This window comes from Chiloscyllium punctatum, chromosome 40 (genome assembly GCF_047496795.1).
Source record: "Chiloscyllium punctatum isolate Juve2018m chromosome 40, sChiPun1.3, whole genome shotgun sequence".
NCBI classification, from domain to species: Eukaryota; Metazoa; Chordata; class Chondrichthyes; order Orectolobiformes; family Hemiscylliidae; genus Chiloscyllium; species Chiloscyllium punctatum.
In genome coordinates, this window is record NC_092778.1 from 56,081,622 (window position 1) to 56,102,138 (window position 20,517).

A 20,517-nucleotide genomic window follows, 5' to 3' on the forward strand; every position below is an offset into this window, starting at 1 on the left:
ATGCAACTAATCTAGCAAAATCAAATTGTGCTATATTATCTGTTTGAATTTGGTATGACCTTTTCCAGTAGATCCAAAATATTGCTGTATTATGGTGACTTGTGCCTACCTGATGTTAACAAGTGTTTTTCTTTACAAAGGAATTGCAGCTACTAAGCTGCAAAACAAGAAGTTCTTCCCAATGGTTTGCTCGACTGCAGCAAGGAGCAGTATGAAAGTGATTAGATCACGTTTCTCCCCGACTTCTCTCCAGTATCTCTGCTGCCTAAGGCTGCGACAGCTCTTACCTGATCACAGTGACAAATTGGAGGTTCTTCCCCTACCCCCAGGCCTGAAGCGCATACTCCGTAATCGATTGGGTTGGGTCCTTTCTATGAACCATGAAGGCGGTGGCAAAGAGGCTGCGTGCAGCTCATCAGGCAGTGATTCTGACAGCTCCTTAGTAGACGCTGAAGCTTGCCAACGGAAAAGGTGCCGGCGGACTTAACGCGTGTATGGGTTTGATTTTCTCTTTAAATCATGACTGCAATTTTAACTGCTGCAGCTGCAGAACTTAGTATGGACATGGACCAGTGCTGCTACATGATGAGCCAAATGCAAGATGATCAAAGCTCTCAACTTCATTTTTTTTAAATGCTTCTTGCTCCTTCCACCAAACTGTTGGGGACTCGTGAACTGGGATTGGCAAGAAATGCTCGATTGATGGCTGAAGACCCTCTTCAGAAGAAGTATCTGTGTATTTCAAGAATTCTTCTCAATCTGCTTTTTGTAGGTCATGTAGGGCTTTCACATTTTAAAACAAATTAAATATTCAGCTTGTCTAAAATATTTACTGCATGCTGCTTTTCTTCCCAGCCTAAAAGCTTCATGATCTATTTCTTTGGATGAGATATCTAGATTTTAAAGATTTTTTTGATTCCTTTTGTCTGAGAGTTGGCTTCCAACTGGATAAAATTAGGGTGTTGAAAGTTGGTCATTCTGGGGTGGGGCATGGTGTGCAGAATCGAAGGTCTGCGTTCTTCAGTGTGCGTCTATATGTGACCTCCCAGTTGAGAAGATGATGGTTCTTTTAACTTGGTCATAGCTTGCTTGTAACGATTGAGGTTCATTTTTCTTTCAGATAAACTACGGGGAGGTACATGATCCTTGAGGAGTCAGTGCCAGCAAGAATGTGTAATTGCATTCACTTGGTTGAAAAACTCTGGTAAGATTGGGAACTGTGTAATGAATAGTTCATTTAAATTTTAGTGTAGTTAATACTTTTTGCAATCTATATCCATTCTGTCCACGTTGGACCAATTTTTAAAAAATCTTTGAGCAATGGTTCTGAAATTATGTCCCCAATTTAGTTTTGTTGTTCTATTGGTTACAGCTACTATTAGGCAACTGTTTATGAAGGGCATAAGGCATTTTATAAACAAAAACAAATTACCTGTTTTCATGACCATTTCAGGCTCCAGATTTATATAGTGTTTAAGATATGTATAAATGGGCATATATTATAAAGTAAGCCCCATTCTGACTTCTCCTATTGTGCTTATTAGTCCTATTATTTTACTGAATCATTCCACATGTTTGAGTTTAATTTGTGACCTCGTTGAATCATTGCAGAATAGCATCAGTTTTTGCCTTTTTAGATTTTGTACACCATTACTTAGTAAAATTTCAAATACTGGAATGACAAGCTTCTGTCTGTTCCTAATAACTATCAAATGCAACTTGAATTAGTCTTTCCTATTAGACGATTTATAAAAACAAAGTTTTGCTGCTTGTTATTTTTTCCTCTGCTCTAGAAAGCTGGTGCTTTTTAGTCAGTGACTGAGATTTGAAAATTCAGAATAGATTAATTTTAACTCTTTATGGACCATTTTATTTTCTTGTTTTACTTTGCACATTGAACATTAACTTTCAATGTCAGTTTTTTGTACATTGAGGTCCCATTCAGCTGAATCTTTTAAAACATTGGTTCTGTTTTAACGCACAGCAAATAAACTGGTTATGAATGTCTTGTGCTTTGCTAATCTAAATTGTCATTGTTTGTGAGAAGATTTGTAGCTCGGGTGCTCGTTGTTGTGGTTCTGTTCGCCAAGCTGGGAATTTGTGTTGCAGACGTTTCGTCCCCTGTCTAGGTGACATCCTCAGTGCTTAGGAGCCTCCTGTGAAGCGCTTCTGTGATCTTTCCTCCGGCATTTGTAGTGGTTTGAATCTGCTTCCGGTTGTCAGTTCCAGCTGTCCGCTGCAGTGGTTGGTATATTGGGTCCAGATCGATGTGCTTATTGATTTGAATCTGTGGATGAGTGCCATGCCTCTAGGAATTCCCTGGCTGTTCTCTGTTTAGCTTGTCCTATAATAGTAGTGTTGTCCCAGTCGAATTCATGTTGCTTGTCATCTGTGTGTGTGTGTGGCTATTAAGGACAGCTGGTCATGTCGTTTCGTGGCTAGTTGTTCATGGAAGCGGATAGTTAGCTGTCTTCCTGTTTGTCCTATGTAGTGTTTTGTGCAGTCCTCTCATAGGATTTTGTACACTACATTGGCTTTGGAACTGACAACTGGAAGCGGCAGATTCAAACCACTATAAATGCCGGAGGAAAGATCACAGAAGCGCTTCACAGGAGGCTCCCAAGCACTGAGGATGTCACCTAGACAGGGGACGAAACGTCTGCAACACAAATTCCCAGCTCAGCGAACAGGACCACAACTAAATTGTCATTTTAAAAACTTTCTTCTGGTAGTTGGGCAATGTTACTTAACTTTTTAAGTATAGGTTTTTGTCTTTTGTCTTTCCCAGAACTCTTAATTATTTAACATATCTCCAGGGTTTCATTCCTCCCCAGAATTTAAAAAATATAACTTGAACGATCAGGACATACAGGAGCTTTACAAGACCAAATTTGACATCTCCATATAAGGAGGTAATTGAGAAATGACTCCAAGCTCGACCAAAGGAATTTTTTTAAAGTAATGTGTTAAGAGGAAACATAGGGTGTAGGAACAGATTTAAAGAGCGCTGAGTAAAGGATTTGGGACACCCTGTTGAGGTTGTGCAAGACACTGGTGAGGCCACTTCTGGATTATGATGTACAGTTCTGGTTGCCCTACTATAGGAATATATTAAATTGGAGAGGGTTCAGAAAAAATGTACCAGGGTGTTGCTGGAAATGGAGAGTTTGTTATATGAACGGGCTGGGACTTGGCCCACTGGAATGTGCCGGAGGTTGAGGAGTGATGTTTAGAGGTTCAAAAAATCATAAGCGTAGACGATGGCAGGTGCATGCATCCCCAGATGGAGGAGTTCAAAGCCAGGAGAGGAGAAAGATAATCTGAGGTAGAGTTTTGAGTGTGGTTCATACATGGAATGAACTGCCAGAAGAGGTGATAGATGCAGGTGCAGTTGCAACATTTAAAAGACATTTGGACAGATTCATGAATGGGAAAGGTTTAGAGGGCTATGGGCCAAACGCAAACAAGTGGGACTATTCCGTTAAGGAAAACTTGGTTTGCGTGGACAAGTTGGACCAGAGTCTGTTTCTGTGACACTATACGTTTTAAAATTGAGATATCAAGTCTCTGTAGTCCCAAAGAACCACAGAGCTGTTCTCCCTGTAGAGATAAATGATTTGTGGGGAGTTTAACTTGAGCATTGGGAGGTCAGTGGTTAGCACTGCTGCCTCACAGCACCAGGGTCCCAGGTTTGATTCCAGCCTTGGGCGGCTGTCTGTGGAGTTTGCACATTCTCCGTGTCTGCGTGGGTTTCCTCCCACAGTCCAAAGATATGCATGTCAGGTGAATTGGACATGCTAAATTGCCCATAGTTAGATGCATTAGTCAGAGGGAAATGGGTCTGAGTGGGTTACTCTTCGGATGGTCAGTGTGGACTTGTTGGGTCGAAGGGCCTGTTTCCACACTGTAGGGAATGTATTTTAATCTAAAATAATTCCAGTGCCTCTGGGAAGGATTGAGAAGGTGGGGCCTTTGTGGTAACCTTGGCCATTATGGGAATGTAACTCATGCTGTTGGTGTCACAAACCAGCTGTCCAGTGAACTGACTCCCATGATTACTAGTATAAATTTGATCTTGTGTAAAAGGAAGATTGCAAAATGTAACTCCTGAAGTGCAGACCAATACAACTTAATATATATGAATGATAGTAATGCTAGAACCGCTGTAGGAAGGCATTGACATTCTAAACTTGGTACTTGAGATTTGAACTGATACAACACTCATGAATTTTATTTAACCACTCCAATTAATACAATGGTACAGTTATTAAAAGTTACTAACAGCATTTCACAATGTGAAGTTATAGGAATCACGTACAAGCACTGAAGTGAATACATCAAAACAACAGTTCTTTTCAAAGATATTTACATTGCTGTAGACAACTGTATATAGGCATTCTGATTTTGAAACTTCCAGTAGATTGAGTTCCAGACTCCTTGACCAAATTTAGTTTTTAATCTCTCCTCTAGTTTAAAATGAGTGTGTCTCACACACTGCCAGTGAGCTTGGGTTTTCTCTCTAATTATGTAACTTTAATTTTGCAAAAAAGTATTTAAAGTTACATTAATGAAAGTTTTTTTGCTCCTAGCAATTACAGCATTTGCTGTAGCTTCTCAAACCAGCAGCACTGTCTAGATTCATCTGCACACTGTAAAACAAATTTGCAAGAAATCCCATGACATGCTGTTCAAGAGCCCACCAAAGGCCATTCTTGGAAACTGCAGAACTGACTGACAGTTGACCTTTAGTTTTTTTTTTGAGGAAAAACTAAACATTAAGGTGTATTTCAATTTTCCGAGGTACTGCTGAACAGCTGCCTTTGTGTTGGGAATGATTGAGGGGGCAAGGGGGAAATCAGGCTTTTCAATTTGAGTGCTTCAAATGTGTTGGACTGCTTTCCCTGGCTTGATGATGACATTGCTGGAGATCACCTTCAGCCTGTAGCTGATTAAAATTGCCCTCAAACTCCCATCACAAGAATGTATTCCTTTCTTCGAGGTCAGTAGTGTGGTGTTGCTTTGCTACTGAAAGTTTTGGTCCAATATCGCTAACTATCAATGTTGGAAAACCAATTGTAAGCATGCCCTTGTAATTATTTGGAAGTGTCATCACAATATTATTCCCGATCACTACCTGCCCCATCTTCCCCTAATAGGGAGAAAGGACATGTAACTGAAGTGCTGTAGCTTGTTTAACCATGAGAATAGCAGGAAACTGTTCCACTTTTTGACATTGTATTATTCCATTAACACTATCTCAGACTTGGTACCAGGAGAGGTTGGTATTTAATGCACAATAGGTTTGTTGGAAATTTATAGCAAATCTCCAAGATTTTTCAATAGATACCAATTGCTTGTATTGCAAAATACTACGGTTAAGGTTCATGACATTGACTATTCTAAATTAGACTGCATTTAGTCTTAATGTACCAATTCATATGCATACAAAAGTGCTAAAGGCTATTAATTGATATTATAAGATTAACAATGCAAACACGATGTTATGTAAACTACTTGATATAATTAACACGAGTCATAAACTTTAATGGCTTTAGCAAATTTAATCTGAGCTTTTATGTCCCATTTCTTGGTAAAACCAGTGATTGTGGTTTTAATCTGCAGACAATTGATGCACCTTTCTCATTTGCAGTTTTGTCATTAATTGACAAATGATCAAGGTCAAAAAGTAATTCCAAGAGACCCCTCAGGCTGAAAAGTCAAAATTTTATATCTAAAACTGAGCCTACTCTCCAGTAAACATGTTTATTTTGCTAAAATCTATGGTTCCATCAAATCTCTTGATCTTAATGTTACTTCTTCTGATTTGTACTGTCATTGGCAGGTGGTCATTTGGCCAACCAAGCCATTTTTAGCTGGACCTTCCCTGCAGCCTTGCATTTTTAAAGTTATTGTTGGTGTTATTCCAATTCCTTGTGAAAGCTGGAATTAAATCTGCCTCCACTACCTTCTGTCATTTTAAATGGATTTTTACTCATTTCATAAATCTCTCACTAAATTGTTAGCAAATTTTGCCTTCGTACAATTTTCTAGATCAGAAACAAATGCAGTTCCTGTTTTGCCATAAATGTACCGAAACTTAGTTTTTAAAATAGATTTGCCACTTTCAGTTAACTGTAATGTTAATTTTTCACTAACATTTATAGCCTTTGGCATTCCAGAATAATGTAGATATTTTATTGAAGTAAAGTTGAGCTAACATTGGGTGTGTTTCAAGCAAGCCTTCTAATCAAATGGGCTTTTTCTAAATTGTTTGAACTGTTCTTAGCTGAGGTGGATTGATTTTAGTCTGACGTTTTAGAAGGGAAGCTGTTAATATTGTTTGCTATGATCACAATCTCGCACTTTTTCCCTCCAGTTCAAAACTAATCTCCTAGACACTGATTTTATAGAACTTCATTTTTTATTGCATAAAATGAGACTTGCCTGTTATCTGCACTGGCTCACGCTGCCATTTTTCTTGCACACTTGTTTATAAAACAGTGGGAACCAGATGGTTTTATATATTATATATATGTGTGTGTGTGTGTGTGTGTATACACACGATTGGAGGAGGGTTGTGTAGTGCATCTGGTAGATGGTACATGCTACTGCCAGTTTGCATTACACTTGTGGATGGGTGCCAGTCAAGTGGGCTGCTTTTGTCCTGGATGGTGTCTAGTTTCTTGAACACTGTTAGAGCAGCACTCATTTAGACAAGTGAGAAATATTCATCCCATCCTGACTTGTGCCTTTTTGTATATAGACAACATTGAGGATTCATGAGTCGTTTACCACAGTGCCCAACCTCCAACTTTCATTTGTAGCAACGTGATTTATGTGGTCCTGTTCGGTTTTCCAGGTGAATGGCAGCCCTCAGATGATTTAATGGTGTAAATATCATTGAACATCAGAGGATAATGGTTAGACTCATATTGGAGATTGTCAATGCTTCGTGCTTGGCATGAAAATTACTTGCCACTTATCAGCCCAAACCTGAATGTTGTACTAATTTTGCTATATATGGACATGGGTCAGTTTCTGAGGAGTTTTAAATAATGTGCAATCAAGAGCAAACATTCCCCACCTCTGAACTTAATGATGGACAGAAGATCATTGAAGTAGCTAAAAATTATTGAGCTGAGGACACTACTCTAAGGAACTCCATGCAGTGATGTACTTGGACTGAAATCACTAACCTAACCTCTAGCAACCACAACTATTTTTCTTTCTTTTGTGCTCAGTATGAATCAAACCAGTGGAGAATTTCCCCCAATTTACTATAGTCATTGTTGCTAGGGCTCCATGGTGCTGAACAGGGTCAAATGCTGCCTTGATATAAGACGGCAGTCACTCATCTCTGCTCTCCTCGAGTTAGTCCTTTTGTTCATGTTTGAACCAAGACCCTGGTGGGGGGGGAAGCAGGAACTGAAAGATCCCCCTCAAAACCCAAACTGCACATCTGAGCCGGCCAGTTTTTGCAAATGGCACTTGATACCACTGTTGATCTTTTCCATTACTTTGGTCAAGAGTAGACACAGGTGGTAATGGCCAAGTTGGATTTGTCTGTTTTAAGCAGAGGACATATCTGAGCACTTTTCTACATTCAGGGCAGATGTCATTTGTAGTTGTACTGGAAGATTTCAAGGCTTTTAAATAATAATTCATAAATCTGAGACTCTGCCAAGTTGCAGGCATCTTACTTTGTTTGATTTTACCCACTTTCTTTTCAGTCTGGTATTTTGAAAAAAATTGTAACTAATTCATTTGAAAGGAGCACATCTCTAATGGAAGAGTAAGGAGAGTTGGTATCCCTTCTCTTGGAATGGGAGAAATAGTTCATTGGACATATCAATTTAGTCAACATTATGACTTGCTCCATTCCCAAACTATTTTATAAAGAAAGCAAGATCTGTTCAGTTACTTGGCTAATTTCTTCTGTTCCTCACGATAAAATCTAATTTCCCAAATTATTTTCCACCTTCTCATGTTCGTTAAAATATAGAAGCAGAATTAGGCCATTTGGCCCATCGAGTTTGCTCCACTATTTGATCATGGCTGATGTGCTCTTCACCACCATTCTATGCCGCCTCTTCATATCCCTTCAACTCATTACCAATTAGATCTGTGTAACTCCTTTTAATTTTACTCATTGTCCCAGCATACACCACTCTGGGGTAGCGAATTCCCCAGATTCTCAATCCTTTGGGAGAAGTAGTTTCTCCTCCACTTTTAATTTTGCTATCCCTTATCTTAGGGCCATGACCTTTCTTCCCACAAGAGGAAGCATCCACTCCATATACATTTTATACACTTTATATCTTGAATACGTCAGTTTAATCTCCCCTCCTTTGTCTACATTCCAGAGAATATAGGTCTAAACTGTTCAATCTCTCATCATACAGTAAGCGCCTCATCTTGAAATCAATCTTGTGAACCTCTAAACTGCCTCCAATGCCACTACATCTCCCCTCCAAAAAAGGGGACTAAACTAGGGTGACTCTGTCTGTGTGGAGTTTGCACATTCTCCCCATGTCTGCGTGGGTTTCCCCTGGGTGCTCCGGGTTCTTCTCACAGTCCAAAGATATGCAGGTCAGGTGGATTGTCCATAGTGTCATTGCATTGGTCAGAGGGGAATGGGTCTGGGTGGGTTAGCCTTCCGTGGGTCTGTGTGGACTGGTTAGGCCAAATGGTCTGTTTTCACTCTATGAAATCTAATCTAAATCTAACTTAAACTGTGCAGGTGTGGTCTCACCAAACCTTGTGCAGTTGCAACAATACTTCCTTTTTTTTATCTTCTATTTCCTTAGCTATAAAAGCCAACATTCCACTTTTTGTTTTAATCTGCTGTGACTCATGACTGGTACACCTAAATCCCTCTGCAACAAAGCACCTGGTCTCTCCCCATTAAGGCTGCCTAACCACTTTTTGATCCAAATGCATGACCTTGCACTTATCCACGTTAAACCCCACTCTCTAACCTACCTATATCTATTTGTAAGGTTCTTATTTCATTGTAACTTACCATCCTGTCTAAATTTGGCATCTGCAAGTTTGGTAATAGAGCTTTCTATTCCTGTATCCAAGTTGTTAATGTAGATTGTAAATAGCTGGGGTCCAAGTTACATCTTGCCATCCAGGAGGAAAAACTTATCTGGATTCTCTCTTCTGTCAGTCAGCCAGTTCATATATCCAGGTTAATAAATTACCCCAATTCCATATGATCCAACCTTGTGAATTAATCTTTTGTATGGCACCTTATCAACCCTTCATTCCATCTACAGCATCCCTATTATCCACTTTGCTTGTTACTACTTTGAAGGACTCTAGTAAATTAGTCCAACATGATGTGCCCTTAAAACCTGCTGACTATGAATAGCATTTTGACTTTCCAAATCTCCTCCTGATATTGTTTCCTTGATTCTAACACTTTCCCAACAACCAGTGTTAAACTAACTGGTCTGTAATTTCCCACATTTTGCCTCCCTCCCTTTTTGAATGTTTTATTTTAGCCATTTTCCAATCTACTGGAACTGTTCCTGTGTCCAGGGAATTTTGGAATATTGTAACCAGTGGATCTACTATCTCCACCGCCACTTCCTTTTAATACTCTAGGATGTAGGCCATCAGACCTGGTTACTTGTCTGTCCTCCAATCCTAATTGTTTACTTAGTACTTTTTCCAATCAATGTTAGCTCTAAATTCTATCTAATTTTTGCCATTAACTTGCCTGTTCCAAAAGGGATGAAACAATTATCCTCCAGTGTGAAAACTGAGGCAAAGTATTGATTCAACATCTGAGTTCTCCAGTTTCATCTTCCAATGGACCAGCATTCATATTAGCGACCTCCTTGTTTAGCCATGATGATTTTCACCCCCTCCCCACATCCATTCTTTCTCACTGGGATCTATTTTAGTTGAGGAATTGAGTAGCTCCTTAAACATCTGCCACTGCCCATCTGCCGTTGTACAATTTAGCCCCCTCTAACTCTCACTTTATGGAAAAGATCCATCACTTGCTGCTTCAAAAACAAATTGCTGGAGAAGCTCAGCGGGTCTGGCAGCATCTCTGGAGGGAAAACAGTTAATGGTTTGAACCTAGTGATTCTTTCTCAGAACCTTGCTTTTTCAACTTCATTCCCATTGACCTGCCCTTCCTGGCTGACGGCTAATCTGTCAACTGTTCCCTCTCCTCAAGTACTGAATCTCCTTTTATTTTCAAATCTGCCTGTCATTTTGCTCACTCCCTTCAAGAAAGCCACTCTTTCTATTACTCCCATTTTGTATTCCTTCAACTAGCCGCCTTCCCCCATGCCTGCCCACAGTGCTGAAATGGCCTTGGCCATTCTTTTGAATGACCTATCTTCCCATGAATTTGAGTCTTGTCCCTTTTTCCTACAAGTACCTCAAGTCTTAACAATAGTGGCCACTGTTCTCCAAATGCTTTCACTTGAATTCTCAACCAGATCCAGTACAACATGCCTTATCATTTGGGTCAGAAAGACTGAGGAATTAACTTTGTCCTTCCTTCACCTTTTGACCATAATCTGTATTGGGATTGCTGTCACTATAAAGACATTTTGGAAGCTTTTAACAGTAGTTTAATTGAAGGGCTGGGACAGGTGAGAATGGAATGAAGCTGCTCATGGCTATGCCTTCTCTTCAGGCCAGTTTCCAGGCCAATTTTAGCGCCCCTTTTTGTCAGAATTTGTACTGATTTGGTATTCTGAGCAAGGTGTCTGGTGTGCTCTTCCTCCACAATGGATAATTAAACATTTAAGGCTTAGATCTTTGTTCAACAGGAATCCAGGGTATAATCATAAACAGGAGAGTGGTGTTAAGGCCATAATGTGATCAGCTACAACTTTATTGAACAATGGAGCAGGCTCAAGGAATGTCATCAGTTAACCTAATGAATTAAAATTACACCCACCATTTTGCTTTTCAGCTCAGAATGTGGTCCCTAATAGGAATTTTTTGGCTCTACTGTGTTGTCAGTCTGACTCTACCTTACACCAGTCCACTGTAGAAAGGTATCAGTCATAGGCTCCAGTGCAGTAACTTGAGTATCTGACCTTTATCGGTGATAGTCTGCTAATTAACACCCTTTTAAATGAAGCTATTTCCTATCTGTCATGCTCATAAGGAGTTATTTTCCAAAAAGTGGTTTGAGCTGAATATACTGGCATGTTTTTGCATAGCTATGGTAATGTGCAGTCAATGTGCTAAAAGAATTGCCTGTGTTGATATGCTGCTCATATAGTTGCCTGGATTGGAGAGAGAGATAAGGATAGGCTGGGACTCTTTCATTGGAATGTAGAGATTTAAAAATAATGGGGAGGTGCATAGATAAGGTGAATAGCAAAGGTCTTTTCCCTTGTTGTGGAGAGATTCAAAACTAAGGACATATTTTTAGTAAGAGGAGAAAGATTTGAAACAGACCTGAGGGTGAACTTCTACAGTGGTTTGTATGTGGCATGAGCTGCCAGATGAAGTAGAAGATGCAGGTACAGGTTACAATGTTTAAAAGACTCTTAATAGGAAAGGTTTAGACGGATATGGACTAAATGCAGGCAAATGGGACTAGTTTAGTTTGGGCAATTTAGTCAGCATGGAAGAGTTGGACTGCAGGGTCTGTTTCTGTACTGTTTGACTCTGACACAATGAGAAATTTAGAGTACTAGGCTAAATAAGTACACTAAAATTTGTCACGTCATACACAAAAGACTTCAAGTGCTACTAACAGGACGTCTGGCTCTCTAAACTGTTAATACCAATTTTATTGATATATCTACTCTGCCTACACTCTCTCTTATAACTGATGTTCAAAGGCAGACAGTAAAATGAATCGTGTTTGTTGATCCGTGTATTTAACCGCTTTTGTCCAAAACTATGTCCGAGTTTTCCGAAGTCATGAAAATATACAACCTGCGTGATATATCCGGTCCAACTCGTCGATCCACACGTTTTCCTGCAGCATACACTTTAACCTCTGACAGAAGATTCTGCTTCTCCCACTCTGTGCTGCATTGTCTATAAGCCTTTGAAATGCATAAATGTTGAGGTACAATTGAGTGAATTTTAAAGAAGCTTTGATTTTTATCTGCATAAAACTTTGCCAAAATGTTTAGTTTTAACAGCTGGGCTAGAATTGACTGAACATTGAATAGAAATGGGATGATGCAAAGTCCAGGTATGAGGAAACTGTTGCTTCTTTGGAAATATATGCATAAGGGATTATATGGGTTATTAGGCCAAGCTTAGGAAGCTGCAGAAATAATAATTCATCTTGATCTTAATGCTAATTGCTTAATGTTAACTGCACAGTTTCTGACCTGAATTGTTCCATAGTTTGAGTTGATTTGATTTTCTTGCATCTGCAACATTTTTGTTCTGCATTAAAGTGTGACCAATAATCCGTAGATAAATTGGGGTAAGATGAATAGAAGTGCTGTGGAGTGGAATTTCTGCAATGTTTTCAGCATAAATTACAATACTTATTTCACCTTGTATGCTGGGTTTAGTTGTACAACTTGAAACTGGCCAAGTATATCCTACAGGAGTAGGGCAACATCAAGGAACAGTGACAATGGGAAATTTGGTTTTATAAATATTGATTAGGAGAAACCTCAATATAACAGTACACTATTCAAGAAATTAGAACCAATGGATAATTGGTGGGGAATCTTAATTACATTGGAACAAATTAAATTTTTCCACATTTTTTAAACATTAGGTAGAGAAATAAAAATTAAAAAGATACAATTTAAACCAGTTACAGAAGAAAATAAATCCAGTTTGAGAGAGCAATGGTTGTGCACAAACTAAATAACTGAGTATTGCAAAGGTAACCTTCTTATAAATGAAGTTTTAAGAAATGTATGCTCTCGAAATTGAAGCTTCATTGTAGACAAAATATAGAATGCTCATTGTAAGTAATCAGTTGCCTGAGGGTTGGAAACTGGTTTGGGGGAGGGTCTCATTTTATTCATTGCCCGAAAATGATATCCAGATCTCTAACAATATCAAAACAGCACAGCTAACTTTCTCAATGCATTCTTGAATTGGACCACTGCAATGTTCTTTGACCACTTCATTGTTTAAATAACAAAGCTGTACAGTGCAAGTTGACTAATCTAGAATGGGAATTGGACATCACAGATGAAGGACTTTAAGTGCACGAGCTAGTTTCATTAAAACAGGTTTAATGGGAGATTTTGAAATTGACGTTTTAATAATTGAAGGATCAAAGTCAATATCGAGACTAATGTTCTACTCTTTGCAAAGACATTGGAGGAATACCTGCAGCTTCATAGATGTGAGCGAATGTAATGACCCCTCGTTTAAGGGAAGAAACCAGTCTAATGGGAGTATTGTCATTGCCACGTGGCAATGTTGGTAAGGTGCCCTGTGGAATAACCCTGGATCGAGCAGTAAGGGGCTAGGGATCAGCCATGGACAGGCTTGATTAGTGGGCTTAAGGGTCTATATTGCCTACTTTAATTTTATTAGCTGGGGAGGGTGAGGTTGTCATGATACTCACTAACACTATGAATATGTGGGGTGGACCTGATGGTTCAAGTGGCCTTCCTGGTGTCTCTATGATTTGGGGTGCAATGGTTTCTAGTTGCAGAGTCAGCCACTGGGATTTGTCTTATTGTGTGATGTAGTGAGGAACGTGTTAAAGTAATTGGGATAGAGAAACTTGAGGGTACAAGTACACAGATTTCCCAATTGGGTGGCAGAAAAGTAAATGCACTTGATCGTACATTTTACAAATGAAACCTCATAAACCAATTCATCTTGACCTACAGATGGCTTCCAATAGACTACTGTAGTCTTTTTTAGCTGCCTGCCTTTTTTTTTTCTCTAGCAAGATAATGCAACCATAGAAGTTATAGAATACATTTGCATTTGAACCAGTTGTACCTCTTGAGACCGCGGAGGTGTTTTAACTGGAACAAAAGGTTGAAATGAAGGAATTGCAAAGGGTTTTGAACATTGTAAGAAGGGGTGACTGGCTGTCTAGTTTAAATTCAGAAGAACAAAAGCAAAGTTAAGAGATTTTAAATTTTGGGCACAGCATGCCCTAACAATTGCTAAATGCAATCAAATAATTACATTTAAAAAGCAAATAAATATCCCAAACTAAGGGAAACCTGAATTAGAAGATGGAACTTGAACATCTGATATCTGTGGGCTGAATGGTTTTCTTTTGTACTGGAAAATTATGTTCCACATTACTTTAGCAAAGAAAATTACAATTTTAATGCAAATGACTGATCCTGTCATTTGTGGTTTGTATTGCTTAATTCTTAATTTAAAAATAGATTTTATTACTGTTTATTTGCAATGAAAGTTCAGTCAAACCTCAATTATCTCCCAAACTGGAGAGGAATCAGAGGGACATGTTCTTTTTTCCCTATCTAGAAATTCCCAAAGTTCCAGTGGCCATCTATCATCCACTTTCCATACAGTGTTTTGGACCTCTGCCTATCCCATCCTGAGGTGTGACTAGAACCCAGGCCTTTTGGGCCAGAGGAAGGGACACTGCCACTGCACCACAAGATGCTGACATCTATTATATGTCCCCCTGGTAGTTTCCTGATATTTTTAATTAACCTGTTCAGACACATTAACATGTCTGTAGCAGGTGGTACTTGAGCTCTACATGCCCTTTAACTCCATTGTTGTTGGACATCCAATTAACTAATGCCATCAATTTGAATGAAGAAATTTAAATGTAAATTTGGTTTCTACACACACACACACACACACACACACACACACACACACACACACACACACACACACACACACCTTGGTTTTTAGCTTTTCATTGGATCAGCTATAATCATCGAATAACTGCAGGCTTGAAGATCCAAATAGTCTACTCCTGTTAACTGCTTCCTCTATTAGAAAATGAATTAGATAAATAGCAATGTGTAGATAACTTCAATGTTTCCTTTTTTAAAATCAATACATTCTTTGAGAAACACCTTTTGCAATCTCTTGGCCTAAAGCTAAAATTGGAGTGGCTTAAATAATTATCCACTGCATATGTAGCTGGAATGATTGTGAACAAATCTGTTTCAAAGCAGTTTATCAAATTATTGGAGTTAATTCCATGTCGAATATTGTAGATAATTGAGGTTTCACTGGAAATACCTTGTCAGAATGATGAATGTAGAATCAATGGGAAGAAAGAGCAGGTATGAACAATGAATAAGAAATGGCAGAGATTCGATGGCTGCCATTACCCGCAAGAGCAGCTTTGGTGTAGGATAGGCTTGTGCTATAGCCATTGCCACTGGTTGGGTGATCCTGTTGAGCTGCTGAAGCTGTTTTTTCCATAACTTCAGGAGGCCCTTTCCATCCTTATCCACTTTCACACCAGTGGACCACGTCCCATCAGGGCAGAACGAGAAGGTCACTTTTTCTGTCTGCTTTCTAAACAAAATTATTTTCACAAGAGTATCTTGTCAAAAGATGTTGCTTTATTTCAAAAGTTTAATTTGTTTGTGAGCATGTTTAAATTTTGCATTTGGAATTTCTGAATCATCTGTAATTCTATAAACTCTGGTGCTGTAGAGTTGATAGAACTGTAAATAAGCCACATACTGTGATCACTGTTAACACCATCCTGGTTTTTGCATGCAAGAGAAAGATCAGGAATTTTGACTAGGTTCTAGATGTCATGGGTTGGGGACGGGGTGTTTAAAATGCATTGATAATGATTGATCATTGGTTTGATTTGTGGCTAAATATTCCTTCACAATCACCTGAAAAATGTAATAGAAATGAACCACTGTTTGATTAGATTCCCTACAGTGTGGAAACAGGCCCTTCGGCCCAACAAGTCCACATTGACTTTCTGAAGATTAACCTGCCCAAACCCATTTCCCTCTGACTAATGCACCTAACACTTAAGGGTCAATTTAGCATGGACAATTCACCTGACCTGCACATCTCTTGGACTGCGGGAGGAAACCGGACCACCCGGAGGAAACCCACGCAGACATTGGGAGAATCTGCGAACTCCACACAGTCACCGAAGGCTGGAACCAAACCTGGGACCCTGGTACTATAAGGCAGCAGTGCTAACCACTGAGCCACTGTGCTGCGCTTTACTTAGAAACTAAGTTATTTTTAATATATTAAGAATTTTGCATTACCCTCATGGTAATGCTGTCAGGCAAGGGTTTCCTTTTGGAGCACAATTATGTAGCAAGAGTAGAAAACCTATTAACTTTCAATTTGCTGTTTTGATATCTGTCCTGTTTCCTTCTGGCATTGAGTTAAATATTCTGCAGCAATATCAACACTGGACCCTGTGGATTCCAAAATATTGTACCAATCACTTTGAGAAAATTTAATTAAACTTTAAGTTGTCTCTGACAGAAGGACGGATTCCTCCCAATTTGCTCTTTTTAAGAAAAAAGCATCATCACTCTTCTGTACAGCTCTTGGTGAATATCTGCTTTAAAAAGTTAAGTTTAACTTACTTGAAAGGACTTCGGGCGATTGCCTTTGTAAGTGTTGCGATATGATCAGCAAATTGTTGCCAGTTCTCTAAAAACCAAACAGTTGTGTGTGTTTGCAGCTGTAAGGCCACCTGCACCTGAGCACAAAATAGAAATAGGTGACGCCGAAAGAACTGCAGATGCTGTACATCGAACAAAAACAAAAATTGCTGGAAAAGCTCAGTACCTCTGGCAGTATCTGTGGAGAGAAATCCAAATAATCGGAGGGTCACTCAACCCGAAACAAACTGATTTCCCTCCATGGATGCTGCCAGACCTACTGAGCTTTTCCAGCAATTTGTTTTTGACACAAAGGTGAGTTGGACATGGGCTAGACCACAAAGTAAAAGGAGTCTGCTGTTCATTTCTACTAAAACATCTCACTTGCCGTGAGATGGTGCAGTTAAAGACCATTGTTGACTGCTTCAAACATATTGGCTATTTTACTGATCTGATGAGAAACCTTAACCATTTTGTGGTCGGTTGTTGTCAATACTCAGCATATGTAGTTCTTGTATGCTTGTTCAGCTTTGTAGTTTGAAATGAGAGAAGTTTGAATTGGATAGAAGCATTTTGATACATAAACGTCATCAATGATCTGGAGTGTTGGTTAAATTCACTAATTCCATGCACCAAGTGAAGTCATGATTAAGGAGTGTGGGAGAAGATGGGCCTGAGAATTTTGTTAGTGTGTATTCCAATCCCCTTTCAAATATTGTACCCTACTTATGTGTGTTTTTTGTTTTCTGAACGTGGGTGTCACTTGCGATTGTTCATCCCTACTCTGAGAAGATGACAGATGTTCAAGAATTTTGTTTTTTGCTTTTATAACTGATTGTAAATGATGGACCACTTTGACTTCAAATATCTAATCATGACACTTTTTCTTGTATAACGTGGTTGCTGGGTTCATAAATTGATGTGATGTAGATGCACTTAGAGTCATAGTCATAGAGATGTACAGCATGGAAACACCTTCGGTCCAACTTGTCCATGTCGACCAGATATCCCAACCCAATCTAGTCCCACCTGCCAGCACCCGGCCCATATCCCTCCAAACCCTTCCTATTCATATACCCATCCAAATACCTCCTCAAATGTTGCAATTGTACCAGCCTCCACCACATCCTCTGGCAGCTCATTCCATACATGTACCACCTTTTCTGTGAAAAAGTTGCCCCTTAGGTCTCTTTTATATCTTTCCCCTCTCACCCTAAACCTAAGCCCTCTAGTTCTGGACTCCCTTACCCCAGGGAAAAGACTTTGTCTATTTATCCTATCCAAGCCCCTTCTAATTTTGTAAACCTCTAAGGTCACCCCTCAGCCTCCAATGCTCCAGGAAAACAGCCCCAGCCTGTTCAGCCTCTCTGTAGTTCAGATCCACTTCATTACTTGTTTTATACAGCAGCTTTTAATATCTTGCATTTCCACATTTTTGTAATGCAATTACAACTTATTCCTTATTTTAAAATCTGATTAGTATAGGTTATCAGGTTGATCTGTGATAGATCATAAGCACATTGAAATGGAACTTTGTTACTACGTAACATAATTTGAATGGAAGATGACAATTTGCATTGTCTTTTTTAAAAAAAAGAACCAATTCAAAGATAATGAGGGACTATGTTTAATCAAACTTTAAGGTGTATGAACAAGTCCAAGGGAATCAATTGATTTCATTATGATGAGGTCTTGAAGCAATATTTTTGGGATTGATTTTTTTGGGTGGGGGAGGGTGGAGAGAATGTTTGCCGTGAGCGAAGACTTTGCTCGAATGCTTCGCACCAACCCCCACCTAAGTGCATGTTAAAAACAGCATCTTCAACCAGTTTGGACAAGTTACAATCCAGTCTGTTCTGACGTGCAATTGTTCTGTTCCCCTGCGATTCTATGAAATAGCAACACAATTTAATCTAATGGGACTGGAATCTCATTATAGCTAGTACAGGTAAGGAAAACTCATGAAATACAAATGGTCTAAATGTTTCAATCATTTTTAGCCAATTTGTGTTGAAAACTTGCATTATGGCAGAACAGACTGTACACTATGGCAGAAAAAGTAGGACCACTACCCATTGCCATAAGACACTGTAGGGAAAGCATCTAATGGAACAACAGCCTATCATGCAAAGAGTTTGGGTTAAAGGAATATGCTTTAGTGCTACTGTACTATAACTGAAACCAATCAATATTCTAAATTAATCTATGATTAGTTCCCTGCTGTTGTGTCACACTTTGATCAACCAACGAATGTATGTACTGCTGTGGATGTATAAGGCACTGAGTGGACCATATTTGGAATATTGGGAGCTGTTTTGGACCTCTTTTTTTTTATATATCTAAGCAAGGAAGCGTTAGCCTTGGAGGTGGTCCATGAGCGTGATCCTGGGAATTAAGGGCTTGCCATGAGAAGCAGTTCTAGGTCTGTACTTAAGAATTTATCAGGATGATTTGGGTTCTGATGTGAAATTTATGGAATACCAATGGATGTGGAAAAAATGTTTACACAGATGTTTACACAGCCTCCGTTCAGAAATGACCCTTTCTAGTTGAAAAGAATTTCTTCAGGCAGAGAATGGTGAATCTTTGGAACTCATTGCCACACAAGGCTACAGAGATCAAGTTATTGAGCATTTAAGACCGAGCTAAGTTCTTGATTAGTAAAAAGGATCAAAGATTATGGGAAAAGGCAGGAAATTGGGGCTGAGAAACATATCAGCCAAGATCAAATGGTGGAGCAGACCCTAATCTTATGGTCTTTAGCAAGATTGGTAAATAAAGGTGTTTGGGTAGCTGTAGAACTGCACTCCAAGCCACCTCACTTCCTGTGTCTAATTGTTTTGTACTGCATTATCCACCCTTTCCTAAACCCACTGACTCTGGTTTTTAAACAGTGAAGAATTTTTATTTGTCCATGGAAGAACACAATCGAATGTAAAATACAAATACAGACCTCATCCAAATCTGCACAAGTCAATCCAAGCTCCCTGCTGACCCAAGACTCTGAGTCTTCAATGCTCTCCTTTTCTGAATTCTTCGGTCGTTTCACAGGACTGTAAAGACCTTTTTCCCTGAATAATTTCATAAAAGTTACTCTTTTCTGAGGCATTAAAGTAGTGCTTATATTCCTAGCCTAAATGAATGGATTTTAGCATCATAACAGTTTCAAAATAAAATCAAGTCTTCAAACCATATAGAGTTTCTTCAATAGTGAGTGCCTTGGCTCAGACTAATGAGGATAGTTTTCAAAGCAAAAATTCTGCAACCCTGAGTTAAGTTTTTTTTTCTCGTGTTAAAATCAACTCTTTCCAATCTTAAAATTACTTTTTGTATGGATGCCAAAATGGTGTGGGCAGGCTACTTAAGCATGGAGCAAAAAGAAAAATTGCTGGAGAAACTCAGCGTATCTGTTCAAATCTGTGGAGAGAAAGCAGAGTTCACGTTGAGTCTGGTGTATTTAGCTTGACACATCTGCACATGAACATAATTTTTTTTCCTACTTTGCCAACCAGCAGTCCAAGTTGAAAACTGGATTTGGAACCTTAATTCCTCCTTCTTCAGATACTGTGCCCAAATATGTTGCTTTCACTCAGCATAAAATATGGAACAGATCTTTGGACCTTTTGATATTTTGAGTTTGATTGCTTGCATTTACATTGTAAAACTCTGGGCCTGCTGGGGGAGGAGAGAGAATGAGACTCTGACATATAGAGCCATAGAGTGCTGAAATGTAGAGAATGAACTAATCTTGCTGTGGTCTGAACATGTTTCAATTGCTTTATCATGCAAGTTCTTTGATATTGGCTTAAAACTGGTCTGATACTGTCACTTAAAGTATGATCACAAAGTTTAAATGTCCATTAAAATAATGAAAGTGTATTGGTCCACACTGGTAACCAGAAAATCTCCATTGTTCAAGGATAGCTATAGAAAATATCCTCTTGTTTACGTAAAATAGAGCATAGAACAATACAGCACAGAACAGGTCCTTTGGCCC

The 20,517-nt window shown here is 39.1% G+C and overlaps 2 protein-coding genes across 8 annotated transcripts in view; one reads left to right on the plus strand and one right to left on the minus strand.

Annotated features, from left to right (window-relative positions):
- Positions 1-828, plus strand: part of LOC140464637 (SPRY domain-containing SOCS box protein 3-like) — a 30,377-nt gene extending 29,549 nt beyond the window's left edge. For all 5 annotated transcript variants that reach the window (XM_072559972.1, XM_072559974.1, XM_072559975.1 and 2 more), the window contains one exon: positions 141-828. In XM_072559972.1, coding sequence (XP_072416073.1) covers positions 141-487 — 347 coding nt within the window. In that variant the 3' untranslated portion in view covers positions 488-828. The remainder of the gene's footprint in view (positions 1-140) is intronic.
- Positions 829-4,203: 3,375 nt separating this feature from the next.
- LOC140464636 (probable crossover junction endonuclease EME2) overlaps positions 4,204-20,517 on the minus strand; it is a 32,007-nt gene continuing 15,693 nt past the window's right edge. Inside the window, exons 5-8 of one of the 3 annotated variants that reach the window (XM_072559970.1) lie at positions 19,474-19,591; positions 16,503-16,618; positions 15,258-15,447; positions 4,204-12,038 (exon numbers count right to left, since the gene is read on the minus strand). In XM_072559970.1, coding sequence (XP_072416071.1) covers positions 11,868-12,038; positions 15,258-15,447; positions 16,503-16,618; positions 19,474-19,591 — 595 coding nt within the window. In that variant the 3' untranslated portion in view covers positions 4,204-11,867. Of the gene's footprint in view, positions 12,039-15,165; positions 15,448-16,502; positions 16,619-19,473; positions 19,592-20,517 lie in introns of all 3 variants that reach the window. The other 2 variants (XM_072559968.1, XM_072559971.1) reach the window with 2 other exon arrangements.